This window comes from Lissotriton vulgaris, chromosome 4_1 (genome assembly GCF_964263255.1).
Source record: "Lissotriton vulgaris chromosome 4_1, aLisVul1.2, whole genome shotgun sequence".
Classification (NCBI taxonomy): domain Eukaryota; kingdom Metazoa; phylum Chordata; class Amphibia; order Caudata; family Salamandridae; genus Lissotriton; species Lissotriton vulgaris.
Genome location: NC_141691.1, coordinates 1,401,955,872 through 1,401,974,875, shown reverse-complemented (window position 1 = coordinate 1,401,974,875; position 19,004 = coordinate 1,401,955,872). Strand labels below are relative to the sequence as shown.

Here is a 19,004-nt window from a genome sequence, read left to right as displayed (position 1 = left end):
CCGATAAACCCCGGACCAAAGCCCAGCTTGGCCAAAACAGCAAACAAGTATGCCCATTCGACCCTATCAAATGCCATGGTGGCATCCAAGGACACCAAGACAGCCGGCTCCAGTATCTTCGGGGAACCACCCAGGATCCCATGCAGTCTCTGCAGGTTAAGGGCCGTGTTTCGGCGTGGCATAAAGCTGGATTGGTCGTGGTGTACCAGGGACGTTATGACTTTGACCAATCTGGTGGTAGGTAATTTTGCTAAAATCTTCGGCTCAGCATTAAGAAGTGAGATGGGTCTATATGAGGAAGGAGCTGTCTTAATCTTGCCAGTCTTATGGATGACCACAACATTGGCCACCCGCTGGTCATTCGGAAGCTGCCCTAACTCCCTACTTTCTAGGAACATGGCTCGGAGAAACAGAGCAATTTTATGGGCATTTAATTTATACAATTCTATTGGAATACCATTCGGACCCGTTGCCTTCTCTGATTTTATGCCTCTAATCGCCAGTACGATTTCATCGTCTGTAAGAGTGGAGTCGAGATAGGCCCTATCGTCTTCTGAAAGACTTGGCATGCCAATATCTTTAAGCATGTCACCGTTGTCCGCCTCCGAGAATCCTCCAACCGAGGTATACACATTTCATTAAAATATGTAGAGAACACATCTGTACCGCCTGCGGGTCTGTGACTCTATCGGACCCCGACCCCTCTATCTCCAGCACTAACCTAGAGGCCCACTCACCACGCTCTAACCAAGCAATCCGCTTGCCAGCCTTGTCCCCGTGTTCATAGATCCGACTCTGCAGGGCACCGTCGTGCAAAATCGCTGTCTCCCTGGAGAGGTTACAGTATTCCTCCTGTTTTCATCTGTAGTGAGTGAAAGTCTCTCGAATCAGCAAATTCCGCTACACATTGCTCTAACTGTATCACTTCCGCTTTCACCCTATTCACCTCTGCCTGGTGTCTTTTTTTCTTACCTGCAACCAAGGAGAGGACCTCACCCCTAAGCACCATTTTATACGCCTCCCACATTGTCTGGGCCGAATCAACCGTACCTACGTTCTCCTGGAAATAGCGTTATGAAAGCTTGAGTATCTCCTTCCTAGTGGCCGGGTCTTTCAGATGCCACGCCGCAATAGGAGCAACCCTTCCCACCGCTGGTTGCCCCACCTCGACCCTCAACCCCACCGGAGAATGATCTGAAATGCCCCTGCCGAGATATTGTGCGTCTCTAACTGTACCCGCCAGCGCGGCTGGTATCAATATGTAATCTACCCTGGACATGCTATTATGCGCGGCGGACACATGAGTGAAGTATGTCTGGTGTGGGTTGAGCAACCTCCAGCTATCCGTCAACGCCAGTGTTTCAAGGAAATCAGGGAGCCACGCTGGCGAATGGGGGAGAACCCGCGGAGGGCAGCGATCTAGTCCCCCATCTAGTCCTGCATTGAAATCCCCCCCCTAGTACTAAGAGCCCCACAGGCAAAGTAAGAAAAATGGCACTTAGGTCTCTCAGACTGGAGGCTGGGTGGTACATAAATGGACAAAAATGTGACCGTCTTCCCTGCCAGTCGCCCCGAAACACCCACATATCTACCCCTCTGATCAGACCAAGTGGCTTGAATGTCCAGCGGAAAGGAATTCTTCGTTAGGATACCTACCCCCCGAGATCCAGACGTGAACCCAGCATGCGCCGCAAGTTTATATCCCCCTTTGTGGAGGGCCATGCATTGATTTCCAACAAGGTGCGTCTCTTGTAACAATACGAATTCTGGGGAGTGTCGTCTGATCAGCTGATTCACCATACCCCTCTTTATCTTGTCACCTAGACCATTGACATTCCAGCTCAACACCCGTATCCCGACCCCTGACTAGTACATGACATTTACCCCGCACCACTGACATAACAAACCCCCAATCAATATCAACTTCCCGAACCCTGGATCCCCCCAACCACCCTGCACCCCTACTTATGGCTTACGCCCATCCCCAACTGGCAGTGTGCCTGTCGCCCCTAACTCAAAATCAACTTTCTAACTAAATATAGTAACGGGGAGGAGAATCGATGTAGCACGCCCCCTCCCCAGCTCTAGGCTCAACACTAATCCCGTTTTCCAAAGTCCCCCCCCCCGCCCCCTACCGCACTGTATCAATATCAATGTAGCACCTTGGAACCGCCTCCGAGCGATCATTGTCTTAGTGTCTCAGTGTCTGGCGAACCAGCACCAGGCGACCTTTGTAACGACAATAAAGAGAGCAGTCTAGTCTATGGTGAGGGCTATAGCAAGATTAAGTTCCCGTGCCAGCCCTGGCACCAACCGCCGTCGTCCGTCCTCACTAATAGGGGCAGTTGCGCGGTCACTAGCATCCACGTCCATCACACCACAACTGGGCTGACCAGAGCATGTTCCCTCACGACTCTAAAGCCCCGAGCGGCCAGACTCCGGGCGGCCCCCACACGGGACCGCTGATCGAATCGCAGGGGGTAGGTGCCAAGGTCTTCTTAGGCACTGGTTATTACTGCAGTCAACACCAACCTGGACTGCCAGACCCCCCCCCACGAATCAGCGTCCCCCGAAAGCCCCCACAGCGCCAACGACAATCCTCGCCCGCAACTGGCTCTTCAGAGCAGGCCAGCCCGCAGCACACCCCGCCGGAATCTGCACCGCTCCAGACGTCCTTTAATCAGCGCTGAGGGGAGGGCCGGGGGCGAGACCCGCTGCCACGACACCCCGACTCCACAGAGTGCAGGCAGACCCCCACATCGGCCAACCCAGAGATCGCCGGCCACCCGTTTATGGTGCACCCAGTGTCACTTTATCGCCGGCTGCTGTAGCTTATTCCTACCGCACTCGGGCACCACCGCATCGCTGTTCTGCACCGGTCCCTGGTTTTACCGCGGGGCCGACTTCGCAGGCAACGGCGCGTCCACCGTCACCTTGGCACCAGCTGTAGTTCAGGGCCGGCCCACCTCACATCCAGGCCAGCCGCGCTGATAGTCCGCTCCGGCCCCCGGTGTCACAGCGGGGCCAGAGTCGCAATCCAAGGTCGGCACAACGTCTGCGGGTGGCTCCTCCTTCTCGCAAAAAATCCAAGCATGGACTCTGTGTGGCCGGTCCAGGCACCTCCGGCCGATTGCCCCGCTGGTATTCAATTACTCCACAGCCATTAATGTCACTCGGGTCCCTGGGCTCATCTGGCCTCCAGGCTCTGCTGCTCATTTTCTTGAAGAAGGCAAGATAATATGTCTACAAGAGACATGGGCCACGAATGCCCTACATCTTGTGTGCTATAAAACATACTTTTCCCCAGCCCTCCCAAGCAACGCAGGTAGACCCAGAGGGGGCCTGATAACTTATATAGCTAATACGATAACAGATCTGAAGGTATTAGACGTAGAATCTTTTACAAACTTTCAACTGCTCTGCCTTATGGTAGGGAAAAAAGATATCATCATTCTAATAAACTTCTATAACAATCTAGAGGATGACCATTTCCTCAATACTCTTTTAACAATTCAAGAATAAACTGTTCATTTTAGACAGCTATATGGAAAAAAGGATAATGTCCATATACTATGGGGAGGGGACTTTAATTTACACCCCTGCCCCTCATCGGGCAACCAGAGCTGCAGAATAGTGGATGAAGATGAGAATCCTCTCATACATTTCCCCCACCTACGAACGGGGTTAGCCATGAATAACCTCCTCTCAGACTTGGAACTAACAATAGTAAATCCTATAGATCCAACTAAGAACTCATTAGAACCCACATATCGAGGGAGGGGGCATGAGACCACTGTCGATTATATTCTCCTAACAGACGAACTGAGACACTTAAGTAGGGATTTCAAACTGATGGAAAACACCTTAAGCGATCATTCCGCTCTCAGGCTGGACTTTCACCTGAATCACTCACTATCCCATATAACAATAATAGCAAATAGTTTATCCCAAAATAGGCTTGAACTGGGCAAAAGAAATGGATACACTATAAAATGGGAAAAAGTGGATCCCAACAAACTGACTAGCACACTAATAAAGACTGTTTACATTAACATAATAAAATGCCTAGATCCATCAGTAGACGATGGTACAGTATTGGAAAATTTTAAGCTAATACTAGATCAAGTAAAAATATTGCTGAGTAGAACCCCTAAACAAAATAACTTAAGTTCAACAGGGTGGTTCAACCATGATTGTACCAAGGCGCAAACCAACCTAAGAAAGGAGCTTGGGAAACCAATTAGAGATCAGCAACAGATACAACACCTTAGGCTAGAGTACAACAAGGCCAGAAAGAAGAGGAAAAAAGAGCTGAAATTAGCTTTATGGAACAATCTCCATAAAAGCGCACTCATGAAAAATAGTCAGTCATTTTGGCGAATAGTGAAGTCCCCCCTGTTATCTGATTCCAACACACCCCAGATGGATGTCGCTATTGACGAGGAAACCTGGGTAGATCATTTCTCTAAAATCTTTAAACTAACATATCCAACAGAAGAATCCCATCATCATCTTCCCCCAGTAGTGTTTCCAATATCAATAGAATTCGATCTACAAGACATCGAACAGGCACTGCAAATGAGTAAGGGTGGTAAAGCACCCGGACCCGATGGGGTCCCAGTAGATCTGTTTAACATCTCCCTGATCTTTGGGCCCCCATACTCACACAAGTATGCACCGCAGCTGCAAAACTGGGACTGATGGAGTCATGGTCAAATTCCATCATGGTTCCAATCTTCAAAAAAGGGGACCGCCAGGACGTAAAATGTTACCGTCCCATTTCACTTTTAGACTCTCTGGGCAAAGTAGTCGGCAGAGTAGTTTTAGAACAACTTCAGCAATGGGCAAATGATAAAAACATTCTATCGGACCTGCAATTTGGATTCAGGGAAGGCTTCGGAACTGTTGAACAGGCCCTCAACCTTAGCATGATCGTGTCCAAATATATCCATGCAAAGCCAGGGACAATGTATATGGTATACGTGGATTTGTCCTCCGCGTTTGACTGCGTATCTCACGCGAAGCTTTGGACCCTTCTAGGAACCATAGGGGTGGATTCCCACCTCTTGGACCTCCTGAGAGAGTTATATGCTGAAGCCTCTGCAAGAGTGCGTTATGGAACAAAAGGAGAGCTCACCGCGCCATTTAGAGTAGAACGAGGAGTAAGGCAGGGATGTGTCCTAGCCCCCTTCCTCTTCTCCCTGTATACCAACAGATTGGAGGAGATGATGCTGAGGGGGGGGCAGGACCTCCCCAGACTGAAACATCGCCTGATCCCCGCACTGCTCTATGCGGATGACGCAGTTATTTTAGCACGCACCCCAATTGAGCTCCAGAAATCCCTATCCAAGTATGCTGACTTCATGAGCGCTTTAGATCTACACATAAATGTAAAAAAAACATTTGTCATGGTAGCGGGCGGAGACCGAAAAGCCACAAAGAATATTTATCTAAATGACCAAAACTTGAGAGGACCCCGCAGTACCCTTACTTGGGCATTATGATTGATGAAAGACTAAACTGGAGGGCCGCCGTTGAGGCCAGGAGACATCTGTTCAAAAGAGCAATTGTAGCATTGATGAACTTTTCACAGCGACTTGGAAAGAGACCACCAGCTGAACTTTTAAAAATCTATGCAGCAAAATGCCAAGCTATTGCTCTTTATGGGGCTGAGGTATGGGGACATACAGACACCGGTCCACTTCAAATAGCAGAGAATTCATTCCTGAGATTCCTTTTATCCACCCCAAAATGCTCTTCCATCTACGCTTGTCATATGGAACTGGGAATCCCATACATAGAAGACGTGATAAAGGTTCAGCCATTGCTACTCTGGAGACGTATTTGGCTCTCAGACAAAAATTCACTGACTAAAGACATTTTACAGGATTCCATGGCACTGGATCGTGCACATAAAATAGCATGGCTTACCTACGTCAGACACTTTTTTTCCAACTTGGGTCTAGAAAAGTACTATACCACCCCAGAAAAACTAACTGAAATAACAAAGAAAGACCTAAAACAAATAGCGCTGAGTCACCTAGAGTCTCTCAGGCTGACCCTGCTATCGACCAAACAATCTGTGCTCCATGCAAACATGATACAGCATACCCCGCAAATCCAGCTCTACCTGACATTAGAATTTACTACATACGACAAGATGCTCCTGACAAGGTTTAGACTGAATTTTTTTCATAGACTTGTGGCCTTTCCAGAAAAGAACACTTGGGGTGCAAACTTTGCCCTCTGCCCATGTGACGATATGTCCCCTCAGTCATGTATTCACACAATACTGTTCTGTAAATATTTTCACACTCACAGAAAGATCTGGCTATTCCCGCTATTAAAACGCTGGGGTTTCAGACAGTGTCAGCCCGCCATGTTAGCCCTGCAGATGTTAGATTCTGAACGCACCTGCTACCATGTACTTAATTTTTTAAAGTGTATAATGAGACATAGGAATAATCTTTAAAAAACCTGATTGAAATGTATTGATTTATTCCTTTTTTAAGAAAACACAGGATTTTGGTCATATTTATGTCCTGTAACTGATAAATTGTTTTTTATTCCACATATGAATATGTATGTACTTTGCGATTACTTTTATGGTTTTGCATTGCTAAAAACCGAATAAAGGAATTTATTTATTTATTTATAGGTTATATTGAATTAATTCATATTGTGCATTTGAACTTACTTCCCGCACCCCCTCATGTACCCTTGCCCATTCCTGTCCTGTTGTGGGGTCCTCTGATTCCCCCCCCCCCTTGTCTGTACCGGAAGGACAGTGGTTGGTACGTCCTCTCGAAGAGCTCTATATATATATATATATATATGGGAAATTAATTGTTGCCCCCGCCATAGATCGTAGCGTCGTAAGTACTGCAGTACTTGAGGGTTCCTCAAGAAAGGAGGTCCATAACTCTCAAGCCACCTCTGCAATCTTCCCATATTGTAGGAATTGTCCTGCTCCCAGCTCAAATGCTGATATAGCCTCTCCTCTTGTCAGGAACCTACTGTTAGTATATAAATCCCCCATAGATTGGCATCCTTTTTAGGGTCTTACCACCCATAAGGACATGTTTGGGCGTAGGGGGCCTGTCTGGCTACTCTCCTAACTGTGGTCTCCCACACTCTTGCCACATGCCTAATTATGTATGGATAATCTTCTGGAACCATGGCTCCCATCATGAGAAACTCTGGAAGGGGAGTGTCCCATAGGTGCCCGCCAGTAGTCTTTTACGTGGTTGTAAAATCATGGAGTTTAATGCTTCTTGCATGAATGTGGGCATTGTATTTTCCTCTCTCATTATATACTTCTAACAATTTATCAGCCAAATTTGGCGCAAATCTTCGGTAAAATTAGTCTGGGAGGCCATCACTGCCTGGGCACTTGCTTTTTTTAAGCTGTCTGATAGCGGCTAGTAGTTCTTTTCTAGTTATTTGAGCTCCTAGGACTACTGCTTCCTCGGGGTCGAACTGAGGTATTTCAATGTGTTCCAGATATGTTTGTAACGTTACGGGTTTGCGTTGGATTTAGTTTGCTATGCATTCACTAGATGTTGGGCCAATACGTCTATAATTGCACCGTGGGTGTAGACTAACTTCCTATTCATGTCTTGCATTTGTACTATTGGGAGGGATGTGGATTCTGCCTTAATCAATCGTGCTGATAGGGCCCGGACTTATCACCTTCCATATGGAGGCATTGCCGATAACCTATATATTTGTTTTTCAAGCCTACCCAAGGAAGTCAAGAGTGCTTCTCTTGTCACCCGCCACTCCCCTAAGGATTGCGGAGCTGTATGAAGGGACGCTTTCCGTGCACTCACTTTCTGTTCCTGTATTTGAATGTCTTGTTCTAATTGCTGCCTAACCCCATATTACGTGTTAATAGCTACACCCCTAACCACAACCTTCATGCCTCCCATTCCAAAGCCCTATTTGATGCCACTCCCCAATTTTCTATAAAATGAGTGAGGGCCTCTGCCATGGCTGCCGCAAAGTGGGGGTCTAGCAGTGCCTCCACCCTAAGGTGCCAGAGTGTTATCACTAGGCGCCCCGATCAATCTGTTAAGCTCATCTGGGTGCTGGAATGGTACCCCGGATGCTACCCAGATAAGTGTCCCCCTTGCAAATCCAGAGTAGGATTTGGCATATATCTGGCCTCTCCATAGCCACCTGACATATGGCATCACTTCACCCCATAGATTAATTTCCTTTAGGCATTCGATCGCCACTTTTTAACGTTTCATATATTCGAGGACCCTCAGTCTCTTCTGATAATTGGCCATACCTCATTCTTTCCATGCCATTGCTTTCAATTCTTGTGCTCCCAAGCTTGTGTACCATTCCTATTAGCCTTTTTTTATTGTGCATTCCTTTCTACATTCACTCTCCTCCACAAACTCCCAAATACCCTCACAGAACTGGATTCCAAACACTTAAAGCTTTATTGTTGCATAAATTTCCTCATGAACAAAACTGCAAACCCCCCCCCCCCCCCCCCCCCCCCCTCCACCACCACACCGGGCATTCTTGTAAGTCTTACTCCCCACATATATTGCAGTCAATCAGTCCTCCAGTGCGCCCAAAACCACCCTCCCCCAGACTATAAACCTGAACTTATCTTGTATGGAAGTTAGACACTAGGTGTTCTCCTCTCAAAGGTTTAACTGTGAATCTATTGGTTGGTTTCTGTGCTAGTGGCCCGCCACCACACAAAGTGAGGTGGGCCCTTCAGCTCTCTCCCTGGGAGTGGACCTCTGGTGGTGGGCGTGGGGTGTTTGCTCTCCCCATGACATTGATTCTTTTAACGTATGTCTCTGCTGGTCTTGTATACCATGTCCATTCTACTGCATATTGTTGTCCTCTCGCTTTTCCTCCTTACTGTATCCTTTGGCCAAATAACTGTATGCACTTCGCTTTGCTCCCATCATACCATGTATTCAACTGCCTCCTCCAGGTCACCATGGTCATGTCCTGTGTGTTGGGTTGTGGGGTTCTGATTCCTGAATTGTTTTGGTGTCCGAAGCCTGCAGTGTTCCATCTGGGTGAACCCGGATCCTTCCCAGACTTCCTCTTCGAGATTGTGACTTCTGTCTTGTGCCGTTCTCGAGTTTTATCTCCTGTTGTTGGTACTCTGGATAATCCTTTTGATGCTTCCAGGCAGTCACCTGGTATCCCGCTGTAGTCCAACCAGTTGCTTGCTTCTGCAGCTGACTTAAAGAATAAGGTTTTTCCGGCTGTCTCCACACTGTTTTGCCGGGAACAATAGACTATATTTCATATTTAGGTCACAAAGATATCATTTAACTTTTAGGTACGTCTTCCTATGTTCCTGGACTCCTTGGGTGTAGTCAGGATATATTGATATGGGGTGTTCGAATACCAGTGGCCTCTTCGTGCGTATAGCCTGCACGGAGCCCTGTCCCTATAGTTGAAGAACCTGGCAATGAGGGCCATCAGTGACGCTCCCAGTCTAGAAGGGGGAGCGAGGGATCTATGTGCTCTCTCTGTTGAAGAACTTGGACAGTCTTTTCGGGGACAATTCTTTCTGTATCCATTCTTCTAGGAAGAGTTCGGCCGAAGGGCCTTCAACTCCTTCTGAAAACCCACAAATCTCGGATGAAAAGGCGGAAGACTCCGAAGGGAGGCCTAGGCGGAATAATCTAAGTTCACTACTCTTTTCTGGAGCGCTATGACAGTGTCCCTAAGGGTATGTATTATGGTTTGTAGTGTGACTAAATTTTCCTCAGTGGTAGTTACCCTGTCCACCACCTTCCGTAGATCACTGCGCTGCGTAGTAGATTGACCTCTCTGGCCACTGCATCTATTCTGTGCACCATGTCCTCACGTGTTAACTGAATTGCTTGTAGTACGTCTAGCAATGAAGGGGGCTCTTTGTCACTCCGAGGGTCTCCATTGTCGCCCGCCGGCATGTTCTTCGCCCGAGTCTTTGGACCTTGTGGGAGGGGCAAGGTGTTGTTAATTATTTTATTAGCTTGTGACTTCGCACCCTGATCTTTCACCATCCTTAATTTGTGGCAGGGTCTTATGTAGTGGTGTCAGGTTCTGAGAGTCCGGAATAAACTTCTGCAGCTCCTCCTTAGTTGTGCCACTGGTTTATTTTTCCTGCACGTTTAATATTCCCTTGGGTGAAGCTCTTGGTGGACACCTGTATTAATTAGTATCTTTTCCGCTGCTTGATGCTCTTTGTGTGTGTTATATCGCTTCTAAACACTGGTCCTCAATGTCTGATCAATTGTGCTTGGTGTTCCTGCCCCTGATATAACCCCGACTTTCACTACCTCTCCCTGCCAATGGAGAAATAATGCGTGGCTTCAGCTTCTTTTTTTTTGTTTTCCTTTTTCCCCCTCCATGACTTTCGGGCAATGTTAGACTGCTTTGGACTACTGGTTTCCTAGGGATTCCTGCCTGCAATTCTTGCCTCTGTGTTCGGCTGCCCGTCCGTAGCACCGGGTTCTATGCAGCCGGGATAGTTCCTCTCTAGCTCTTTCACGGAGAGCCTCACCGTAGCACGACTTCTCAATCTTCTGCCCCCATTCTACACTTCTTCTGTGGTCCACTGGATCTCTCCCCTTGTGTCAGTGTTTCCCTCTGGGCAGTGGCTTACCGTATTTCCACAGTATCTTCATCGGCCCTGGGACGCCCAACCGCTCTTCTTTCGGCATCATATTGGGCTGCCGCTCAGATCACCTCTTCCTCACTTTCACAGCGGGATCCATGTCGGGCTCTCTGGCTTAAGGCTTCCCCTCCGGAGCACCGTAAGGTGTTGGTTGGGAGGAGCTCACACCCGCCCCACCCACCCGGCTCTGCGATCTTCTGTGCCGACAAGCCCGGGGCTGCCCGGCTCAATGACCCTCTGTGTGTTCGCCGGTAGGCCCGAGCTGCTGTTTCTCCCGCTGTTTCCAGGCCTCCCAAACGAGGCCCAGGAGCCTGCGTGCGCCAGCTCAGATGCCACACCATGGCCTTTCGGGGCAGTCAACCCTGCTTCAACGGCTGTTTCTTGTTATCGAGCGTCTATTTCCTCGTAATTTTCTTTACTGGGTGAACGGATCACGGACAGCAGGCCCCGGCCGAGCACAGTATTTGGCAGCACAGTCCTTCACTTTTCTAGGCCCCACCTTCCCTCAGTGTCCGAGCCTCGGTGAATTCTTCACCCCCTGGCTTCTACGGTAACCACTTCCACTGGGTATGCGCTGTCTCGTAACTCCTCAGCCTGTTAAGAGTTTCTGTTAAGAGTTTCTCACCTTCAAGAGTTCTGGGTCTCCAGGCCGTTTCCTTCTCGAACGCGGCCTGGCGCTGACTGGCCTGGCGCTCCGGCTTGCCTCTCACCAGTACGCCCCTTGGATTAGGGGTTATCGTCTCCGTTTGGACTCCTTGGGTGGGTAATATTATTTTGGGGTTTTCCGTGGATTATGGTCAAGATTATAGAAGGATTTTGACAAGAAGTTCTGCTGTTGCAGGAAGCTTACGCGGACATGCTGGCTGACCACGCCCCCTTGAATTTGTGCAATTGTCTAATGCTATCCCGTCTCAAACTTTTTTTGGGATAGTTTGATTTTTAAACCTACTAATGAGAAATATGTGTTAGTCAAATGTAAAGGTAGCCTAGAGTCTACAAGGTGGTTCCTAGTTACCATTTCGAGCAAAAACACACAAATATTTTTCTCAACCATCTTTCTTGGGCGTTTGTTGCAAATTAGCCGGAAAGTGAGGTATAGCTGCTGATGCTGAGGAAGCAATACAAAAGGGGATGGTGGACGGAGCGTTTGAGCAAATCAAACACTCACCCCCAGTCAACTGATCTGGGTTTAATCATCACCATTCTTTAGCTCACTCTGCCACCCCAGTTCAGACATGGCCATATGCAAATCAGTCTGACCCTGTGCCTCATGGGAACAGTCCAGCCCGAACCGCCACCTTACAAATTCATTTTTGCTCTAGCCACAGAAGAATGGCAGGTTTCAAGACATGTTAAGTATTTGATTAGGAGTACATCTGGAACCAATCAATGAGCTTGTTTATTTTGTAAACTAATGGTTAAACTAGTTTCTGTAACGGTTACACAGCTACCATTTGAAATTACTAATGGCAAGGGACCTGTTTGCTATTTACCAAGTGATTATTTCCAGAAATGTGGCTACAGGACGTCCTTTGTGTTTGCAGGTAGAAGCAAGTCTAATTTGGGTTGGACCCCTCTGCACCTTGCCTGTTACTTTGGACACCGATCTGTGGTGGAAGATCTGTTGCAGGTATGTATAAGTTGTGTACTTAAAATAGTGATTAATACTAGCAATGCAAGTTATCCCTGGCGGAAGTATACCCACTGAAACCTTTGTGTAAAATAATGGAGAATATCGAAATTGTGTTCTCCACAACTTTAATCTATGTGGATGCATTTAAGTCCCACTTGAATAAATATAAATAATGCATTCCTAGCACCAAACGAAATGCTCCAATGACTGCCATTCCGCAACAATATTGCTTTGCCCCTTTCACCTTAGAAGAAATGTATGGTTGCAGGTTATAATCTAAAGACCTAAAATATATCTGCACGCGAAACTCCAAACAGTGTCTAGTCACCGTTACAATACATACTTGACATTAAAAGTATCTTAAACTTTCCACAAATAAAATGCCTTACCAAATACCTATACAATTAAATGTTAACGTGGTACTGCCGTCTTTAAATGTACTAAATAAAGGTTAATGAAATTCTTGAGAATTAATACAAATCAAAGTTAACATTTTATGCATTTCGAGTAGTTTTCTGTGCCTTAAATCTAAACACACCCCAAAATCCTTTTATTATGAAGAAACATGTCTGACGAATGTAGCCCTTTTGTCTGCTTTGCGTATTTTAATTAATAAAAGAGAAGGTGGGGACTTTCAGGTAGATTCATCAAGCATTTTTGCGAGCGCAAACGGTGCGAATCGCAAAAATCGGCCGTTTGCGCCCGCAAAAATTGCATTTGGGATTCATGGTTCATGCTCTTGCAATATAAGAATTTGCAAATAATGGCGAATTCTCAATTTGCGATAGCATATAAGGAATCACAATTTGCGATTCCTTATATGCAATGCATGAACCATTTTAACACCTTGGCTGCTGCTTGAATTTTCCCCCTGTGCTGGACATTCCAGAACAGGGTGTGGTCGTGACGGAACCATTCCGTCATCAGCACAGCTCAGCCGTGACTGATGACGGAATAGTTCCGTCACAAGCATCGAAGGGGTTAAAATTGCGATTTCGCAATCCGGGGCCACTATTTACCATGAAGTCAAACCTCGTGGTAAATAGCGAAAACTTAGAAAAATGCACCTAAGTGCATTTTTCTAAGTTGTATGTTACACACACACATGTCCTTGGGACATGTGTGTGCGTAACACCAGCATCCAATATCTTTTCAGTGGTGCAACAGGGTGTCCTTTGGACACCCCTGCACCCTTGAAATCGCAGAATCAAAATGCGAACCGCTAATAGCGATTCGTACATTGATATGTCTTCCCATTCATTCCTATGGGCCTAAATGGGGAGTTATTCCTTATTTGCGATTTGCAATTTGCTAATCGCAAATAAGGAAGCTGTAGGAATCGCAATAAATATTGAGATTTCTACATGTATCCCATTTTGCGAGTCTGTAATAGCGATTCCTTAATAATCGCTATTACAGACTCGCAAAACATGCCGATGATGAATCTACCTGTTAGGTTTGAATGATTGCTGGACAAAACACTAACATTTTTATGCATGCTTCCAATTTGAAACCTTAAACAACTATTTGATCTTTCCTTTGGTACAAAAACCCAAGCAGTAAGTCTAAACAAACATTACATCTTCTAGATTTCTATGTCTTGAAATGTAAACTAAGCTTTAGAGAAGTGAAATAATCATAAAATTTTGTCCAAGCTAACAAAAAAAATCATCAAATTACAGGTTGCCAACAATACAGTCTAAAACGCAGATTAAATAAAATAGGAGTGATGGCATGTACTATCCATATTAAGGTGCCGAGTAATACAGAGAAATCGGTATGCAAGCATAAGTGGCAAAGTCAAGGTAGTATTCCAACCCTTATCCTGAAATCAGTTTAAATCACGAATTATCAGCCCTAGCTGTTGGTTTAGAAAGAACAATGAAGGGTCTGGGGTTAAAAAATCATAAAAGTTAGCTTGAATTTAGTTGCTCTTCAGTTAAGAGCACAGCAGGACTGTGTGTCTAGAGATGCATGTATTTGCATAGCTCGATGACTGAAAGATTTGGGTACAACTAAGTATGTTCAAGAAAGTCCTATCTTGGGGGTCAGAGCATGTAAAGGACTGGTTTTACTCCACGCGTGCTTGAGTGCTTTATTTTCATACTTAATTATGGTAGTTATTTATGACTGAGCATGATCTTCCAATTTGTACAAACTAGACATAAGACGTGCATTGCTATTTAATATGTACATTTGGATGATAAATAAAATCCCAGATTTATTGACTACTTTGACCTTTCATCACAGCTGACTGGTAAAAAGAACCGTTGTTCCTACTCTTGTCTGAGGCAGAGACATTACCTACCTACTGTTGAAGACAGAAAGCTTTTTGTTTAGAGAAACTAACCTAAGTCAAGTCAAGTCAGAAATTTATATAGCGCGCTACATACCCATAGGGTCTCAAGGCGCTTGAGGAAGGGGGGAAATTACTTGTCAAATATCCAAGTTTTAAGTTGCTTTCTGAATGCTAGGTGGTTCTGAGTAAGCCGAAGGTGAGTGGGGAGAGAGTTCCAGGTTTTGGCTGCCAGGTAGGAGAAGGATCTACCTCCCATGGTGGCTTTGTTGATGCGGGGAACAGTGGCCATGGCTTGGTTGGAGGATCGTAGATGACGGGAGGGGGTGTAGAAGGACAAGCGTGTGTTGAGGCATACGGGTCCAAGTTCGTAAAGTGCTTTGTGTGCGTGGGTTAATAGGCGGAAGGTAATTCTCTTATTTACGGGGAGCCAGTGGAGGTTTTTCAGGTGACCAGAGATGTGTTCTTTACGCGGGATATCAAGTATGAGCCTGGCTGAGGCGTTCTGGATGTGTTGGAGTTTTTTCTGGAGTTTTGCGGTGGTACCGGCGTATAGGGTGTTTCCGTAGTCCAGGCGACTCGTGACAAGTGCGTGAGTGACCGTTTTTCTAGTTTCGGTGGGGATCCAGCGAAAAGTTTTTTTGAGCATGCGAAGAATGTTGAAGCAGGATGATGAGACAGCGTTGACTTGTCTGGTCATTGAGAGTGAGGAGTCCAGGATGACGCCCAGGTTCCGTGCGTGGTCCGTCGGGGTGGGTGCTTTTCCAAGGGCCTCTGGCCACCAAGAGTCGTCCCAGGCGGAGGGGGATGTACCTAAGATTAGGACTTCTGTTTTGTCTGAGTTCAGTTTCAAACGGCTGTGCTTCGTCCAATCGGCTACTTCTTTCATTCCTTCGTGTAAGTTGTTTTTGGCGGTGTTGGGGTTCTTGGTGAGTCAGAGGATCAGTTGGGTGTCGTCAGCGTAGGAGATGATGTTGAGATTGTGTTGGCGAACGATGGCTGCGAGGGGGCTCATGTATACGTTGAAGAGGGTGGGGCTGAGTGATGATCCTTGCGGCACGCCGCAGATGACTTCAGAGGCCTCTGATTTGAATGGAGGGAGTCGGACTCTCTGAGTTCTTCCGGTGAGGAAAGAGGTGATCCATTCCAGAGCTTTTCCTTGGATTCCGATGTTGCTGAGGCGCTGTAATAGGGTGCTATGGCAGACTGTGTCGAAGGCTGCGGAGAGGTCAAGAAGGATGAGGGCGACTGTTTCTCCATTATCCAGTAGGGTTCGCATGTCATCTGTTGCTGCGATGAGTGCGGTCTCAGTGCTGTGTTTGGCTCGGAATCCGGACTGTGATGGGTCGAGGGATTTGTTGCTTTCGATAAAGGCGGCAAGCTGGTTGTTGACAGCTTTCTCGATGACTTTGGCTGGGAAAGGAAGGAGCGAGATGGGGCGGTAGTTTTTGAGTTCGGTGGGGTCAGCTGTGGGTTTCTTCAGAAGGGCGCTGAGTTATGCGTGTTTCCAGCTTTCCGGGAAGGTGGCGGAGTTGAGGGAGCAGTTGATGATGTCTCGGAGGCGTGGTGCTATGATGGAGTCTGCTTTGTTGAAGATGTGGTGAGGGCATGGGTCAGTTGGGGATCCTGAGTGGATGGAGTTCATCAGGCGGATGGTGTCCTCAGTGGAGATTGGGTTCCAGTCGTTAAGGATGTTCAAGGGGGGAGAAGGTCCTGCAGAAGGTTGGGTGGGTAGGTCTTCGGGTCGGTTGTCGAAGCTGTTGTGGATGTCTGCAATTTTGTTGTGGAAGAAGGAGGCTAGGGAGTCGCAGAGGGCTTGAGAGGGGGTGATGTCGTTGGAGTTGGCTGATGGGTTGGTAAATTCTTTGACGATGTTGAATAACTCCTTGCTATTGTGGGCGTTGTTATCTAGTCGGTCTTTGAAGGCGGCTTTCTTGGCAGACCGGATTAGTTGGTGGTGTATGCGGGTGGCGTTTTTGAAGGCGTCTCTGGTGTTGGAGTTTGGGTCTTTTTTCCATGCTTTCTCGAGGGAGCAACAGAGTTTCTTGGATTTCTTAAGATCATCGTTGAACCAGGAGGCCTTCTTGCTGCTTAGTTTGTTTTGATGTTTTTTCAACTGTGCTAGGATGTCGGCGCTATTGGATAGCCATTGGGTGAAGTTAATGGCTGCTTGGTCGGGGTTTGAGGAGTGGACAGGAGGGATTTGGAGGAGCGATGAAGAGATCTGGTCGATGGTGAGTTTGTTCCAATTTCTACGCAGGGTGGGTTGAGGGTGGTAGTGGATTGTGGGCTTATTGTAGAGAAAGTGAACGCAGCTGTGGTTCGTCCAATGAAGAGCTGTGGTGTGGCTGAAGGAGACGTATTTGCTGGAGGTGAAGATAGGGTCGAGTGTGTGACCTGCAATGTGGGTGGGGGAAGTGACAAGTTGTTTAAGTCCGAGGTTTGCGAGGTTGTCCAGAAGGGTGGTGGCGCTGTTGTCATTGCTCTTTTCCAGGTGAAAATTGAGGTCTCCCAATAGGATGTAGTCCTCGGAGGGGAGGGCGTGTGGGGTGATGAAGTCAGTGATATCGTCATTGAATTGCGCCCGGGGGCCGGTAGAGAAGGGTGCCTCGAAGTGTGGTTTTGGGGTCGGTGTGGATCTGGAAGTGGAGGTGCTCAGCGCTGGCAAGGTTGTCATCTGAGCTGGTTGAGATGTGAATGGAATTCTTGTGGACGATGGCGATGCCTCCTCCTGTATTCTTGACGCGGTCCTTACGGATGATCTTGTATCCTTCTGGGATGGCAATGGTGATGTCTGGGGCTGATGATGCGTTCATCCATGTTTCTGTTAGGAAGGCGACGTCTGGTGAGATGGTGTCTAGTAGATTCCAAAGGTCAATGGCATGTCTGTGGATTGAGCGGGTGTTGAGCAGGATGCATTTTAGGTGGTTGGTGTCGGGTCTCTGTGTCGCGTTGGTGGACGAGGAGTAGGTTTTGGTGCCGTCGAACTTGCAGGAGTTGCATGAGAAGGGTCCATGGGTGTGTCCAGGAGCGGCTTGGACGCAGTAGAGGGAGCGGCCGGAGTTAAGGGCTAGGAGGGAGGTGGCATCGTATGTAATGCGGGGTGGGTGGGTGGTACGAGGGGCAGGGGGTCTGGCGCTGGGCGCGGTCCAGGCGCGGACGGGCGTAGACGGGCTTACCTTTGGCGCACCTTCGGCGCGAATGGGGCTCGATCGCTGCGCGTGAACGCTGCGCGAAAGTGCATCTGTCATATATGGGTAGTGGAGGGGGAGGGGCGAGGGCGGCTCAGCTGGGAGGCGGGGCGGGCTACAGAGGATGGGTTTCTACAACGAGCACAACAACAAATACAAACAAAATGGCAGCGGAGGGGTGAGCAATGCAGAGCCCCGGGAGTTATCGCGCTATAAAAGTGAAAGTCACTGTGGCAATAATAAACGCTAACAAAGCGAAGCGGCAGCCAAGGCAGTCTACAGGCAATTATTTAAAGTGGGTTTGAACAAGTTGAAAATGGTGAACTTGATGTTGTTACTCTCATTTGTCTATAATGAGGTTGGGACAGTTTATTGCATTTCCAAGCTTCACATCACATTGTGTTTGATAGCATGAACACCCAGGTCACTCTTTTACAGTAGAAGATAAGCACTATTACAATTGACCAAAGACACCATGACTAAATAAAGCTGTATAAAGAAACTGCAGTCAGAAATCAATTGACCGCAATGCCAGTGGAAGAAATTAAACGGTTACAAAATGTCCCTCCAGCACCTCACTAGGATCTACAAATGAACAACCAAGAAGGGCAAAATATTCCACTAATACTAACGGACCTCCAATGACAAGTACCCCCAAAGGAAAGCACACAGGACTCTAAGAGAATATCACAATCCGGAATACCAGTAGAAAGGAGGATTGAGTATCCCTGTAAATCACACTCCAGGTTTATTCACCCTTGATCCGTAAAGTCTAGACTATGGTGAGCTACCCAGAAGAATCCACTGGCGAGAGGACTATTGCATTCTTGGTCAATGTTTTTCAAGTTATCAATCATTCAGACAGCTGTTGGTTTCTTCATTTTTTGAAAAGCTTAGTTTTATTGACCATGTTTGTCATTACTCTAATGTATTGGGCATCTGCCCGTTTTTTGTGCAACTTTTGTAATGCAAGTGCATTCTTGATTTGAGACCATTCCTTCTGAGAGGGAATAATGTTGTGCAAGTGAAATACACTTCCGTGTGTAACCCATAGGTATAGACAGACGTGTGGAGTGTTGGGTAATGGGCGTTGCCTAAATGATTAATCGCTTTAGCAATCCTTGACCAAGTGTTTGGAAAATCAAATTTAAATAATGTTTAGAGTTTAGGGCAATCTTCCCCGAACAGGCGGTGAACATGCAAACTTTCTTCTACTAGAAGACAGAATGCAGTACA

General features: G+C 47.1%; 1 protein-coding gene across 1 annotated transcript in view; it reads left to right on the top strand.

Moving 5' to 3' along the window:
• The window catches only part of OSBPL1A (oxysterol binding protein like 1A), a 2,145,795-nt gene that overhangs the window by 141,742 nt on the left and 1,985,049 nt on the right, over positions 1–19,004 (top strand). Inside the window, exon 3 of the mRNA XM_086965647.1 lies at positions 12,193–12,278. Within this exon, the coding sequence (XP_086821773.1) occupies positions 12,193–12,278 (86 nt within the window). The remainder of the gene's footprint in view (positions 1–12,192; positions 12,279–19,004) is intronic.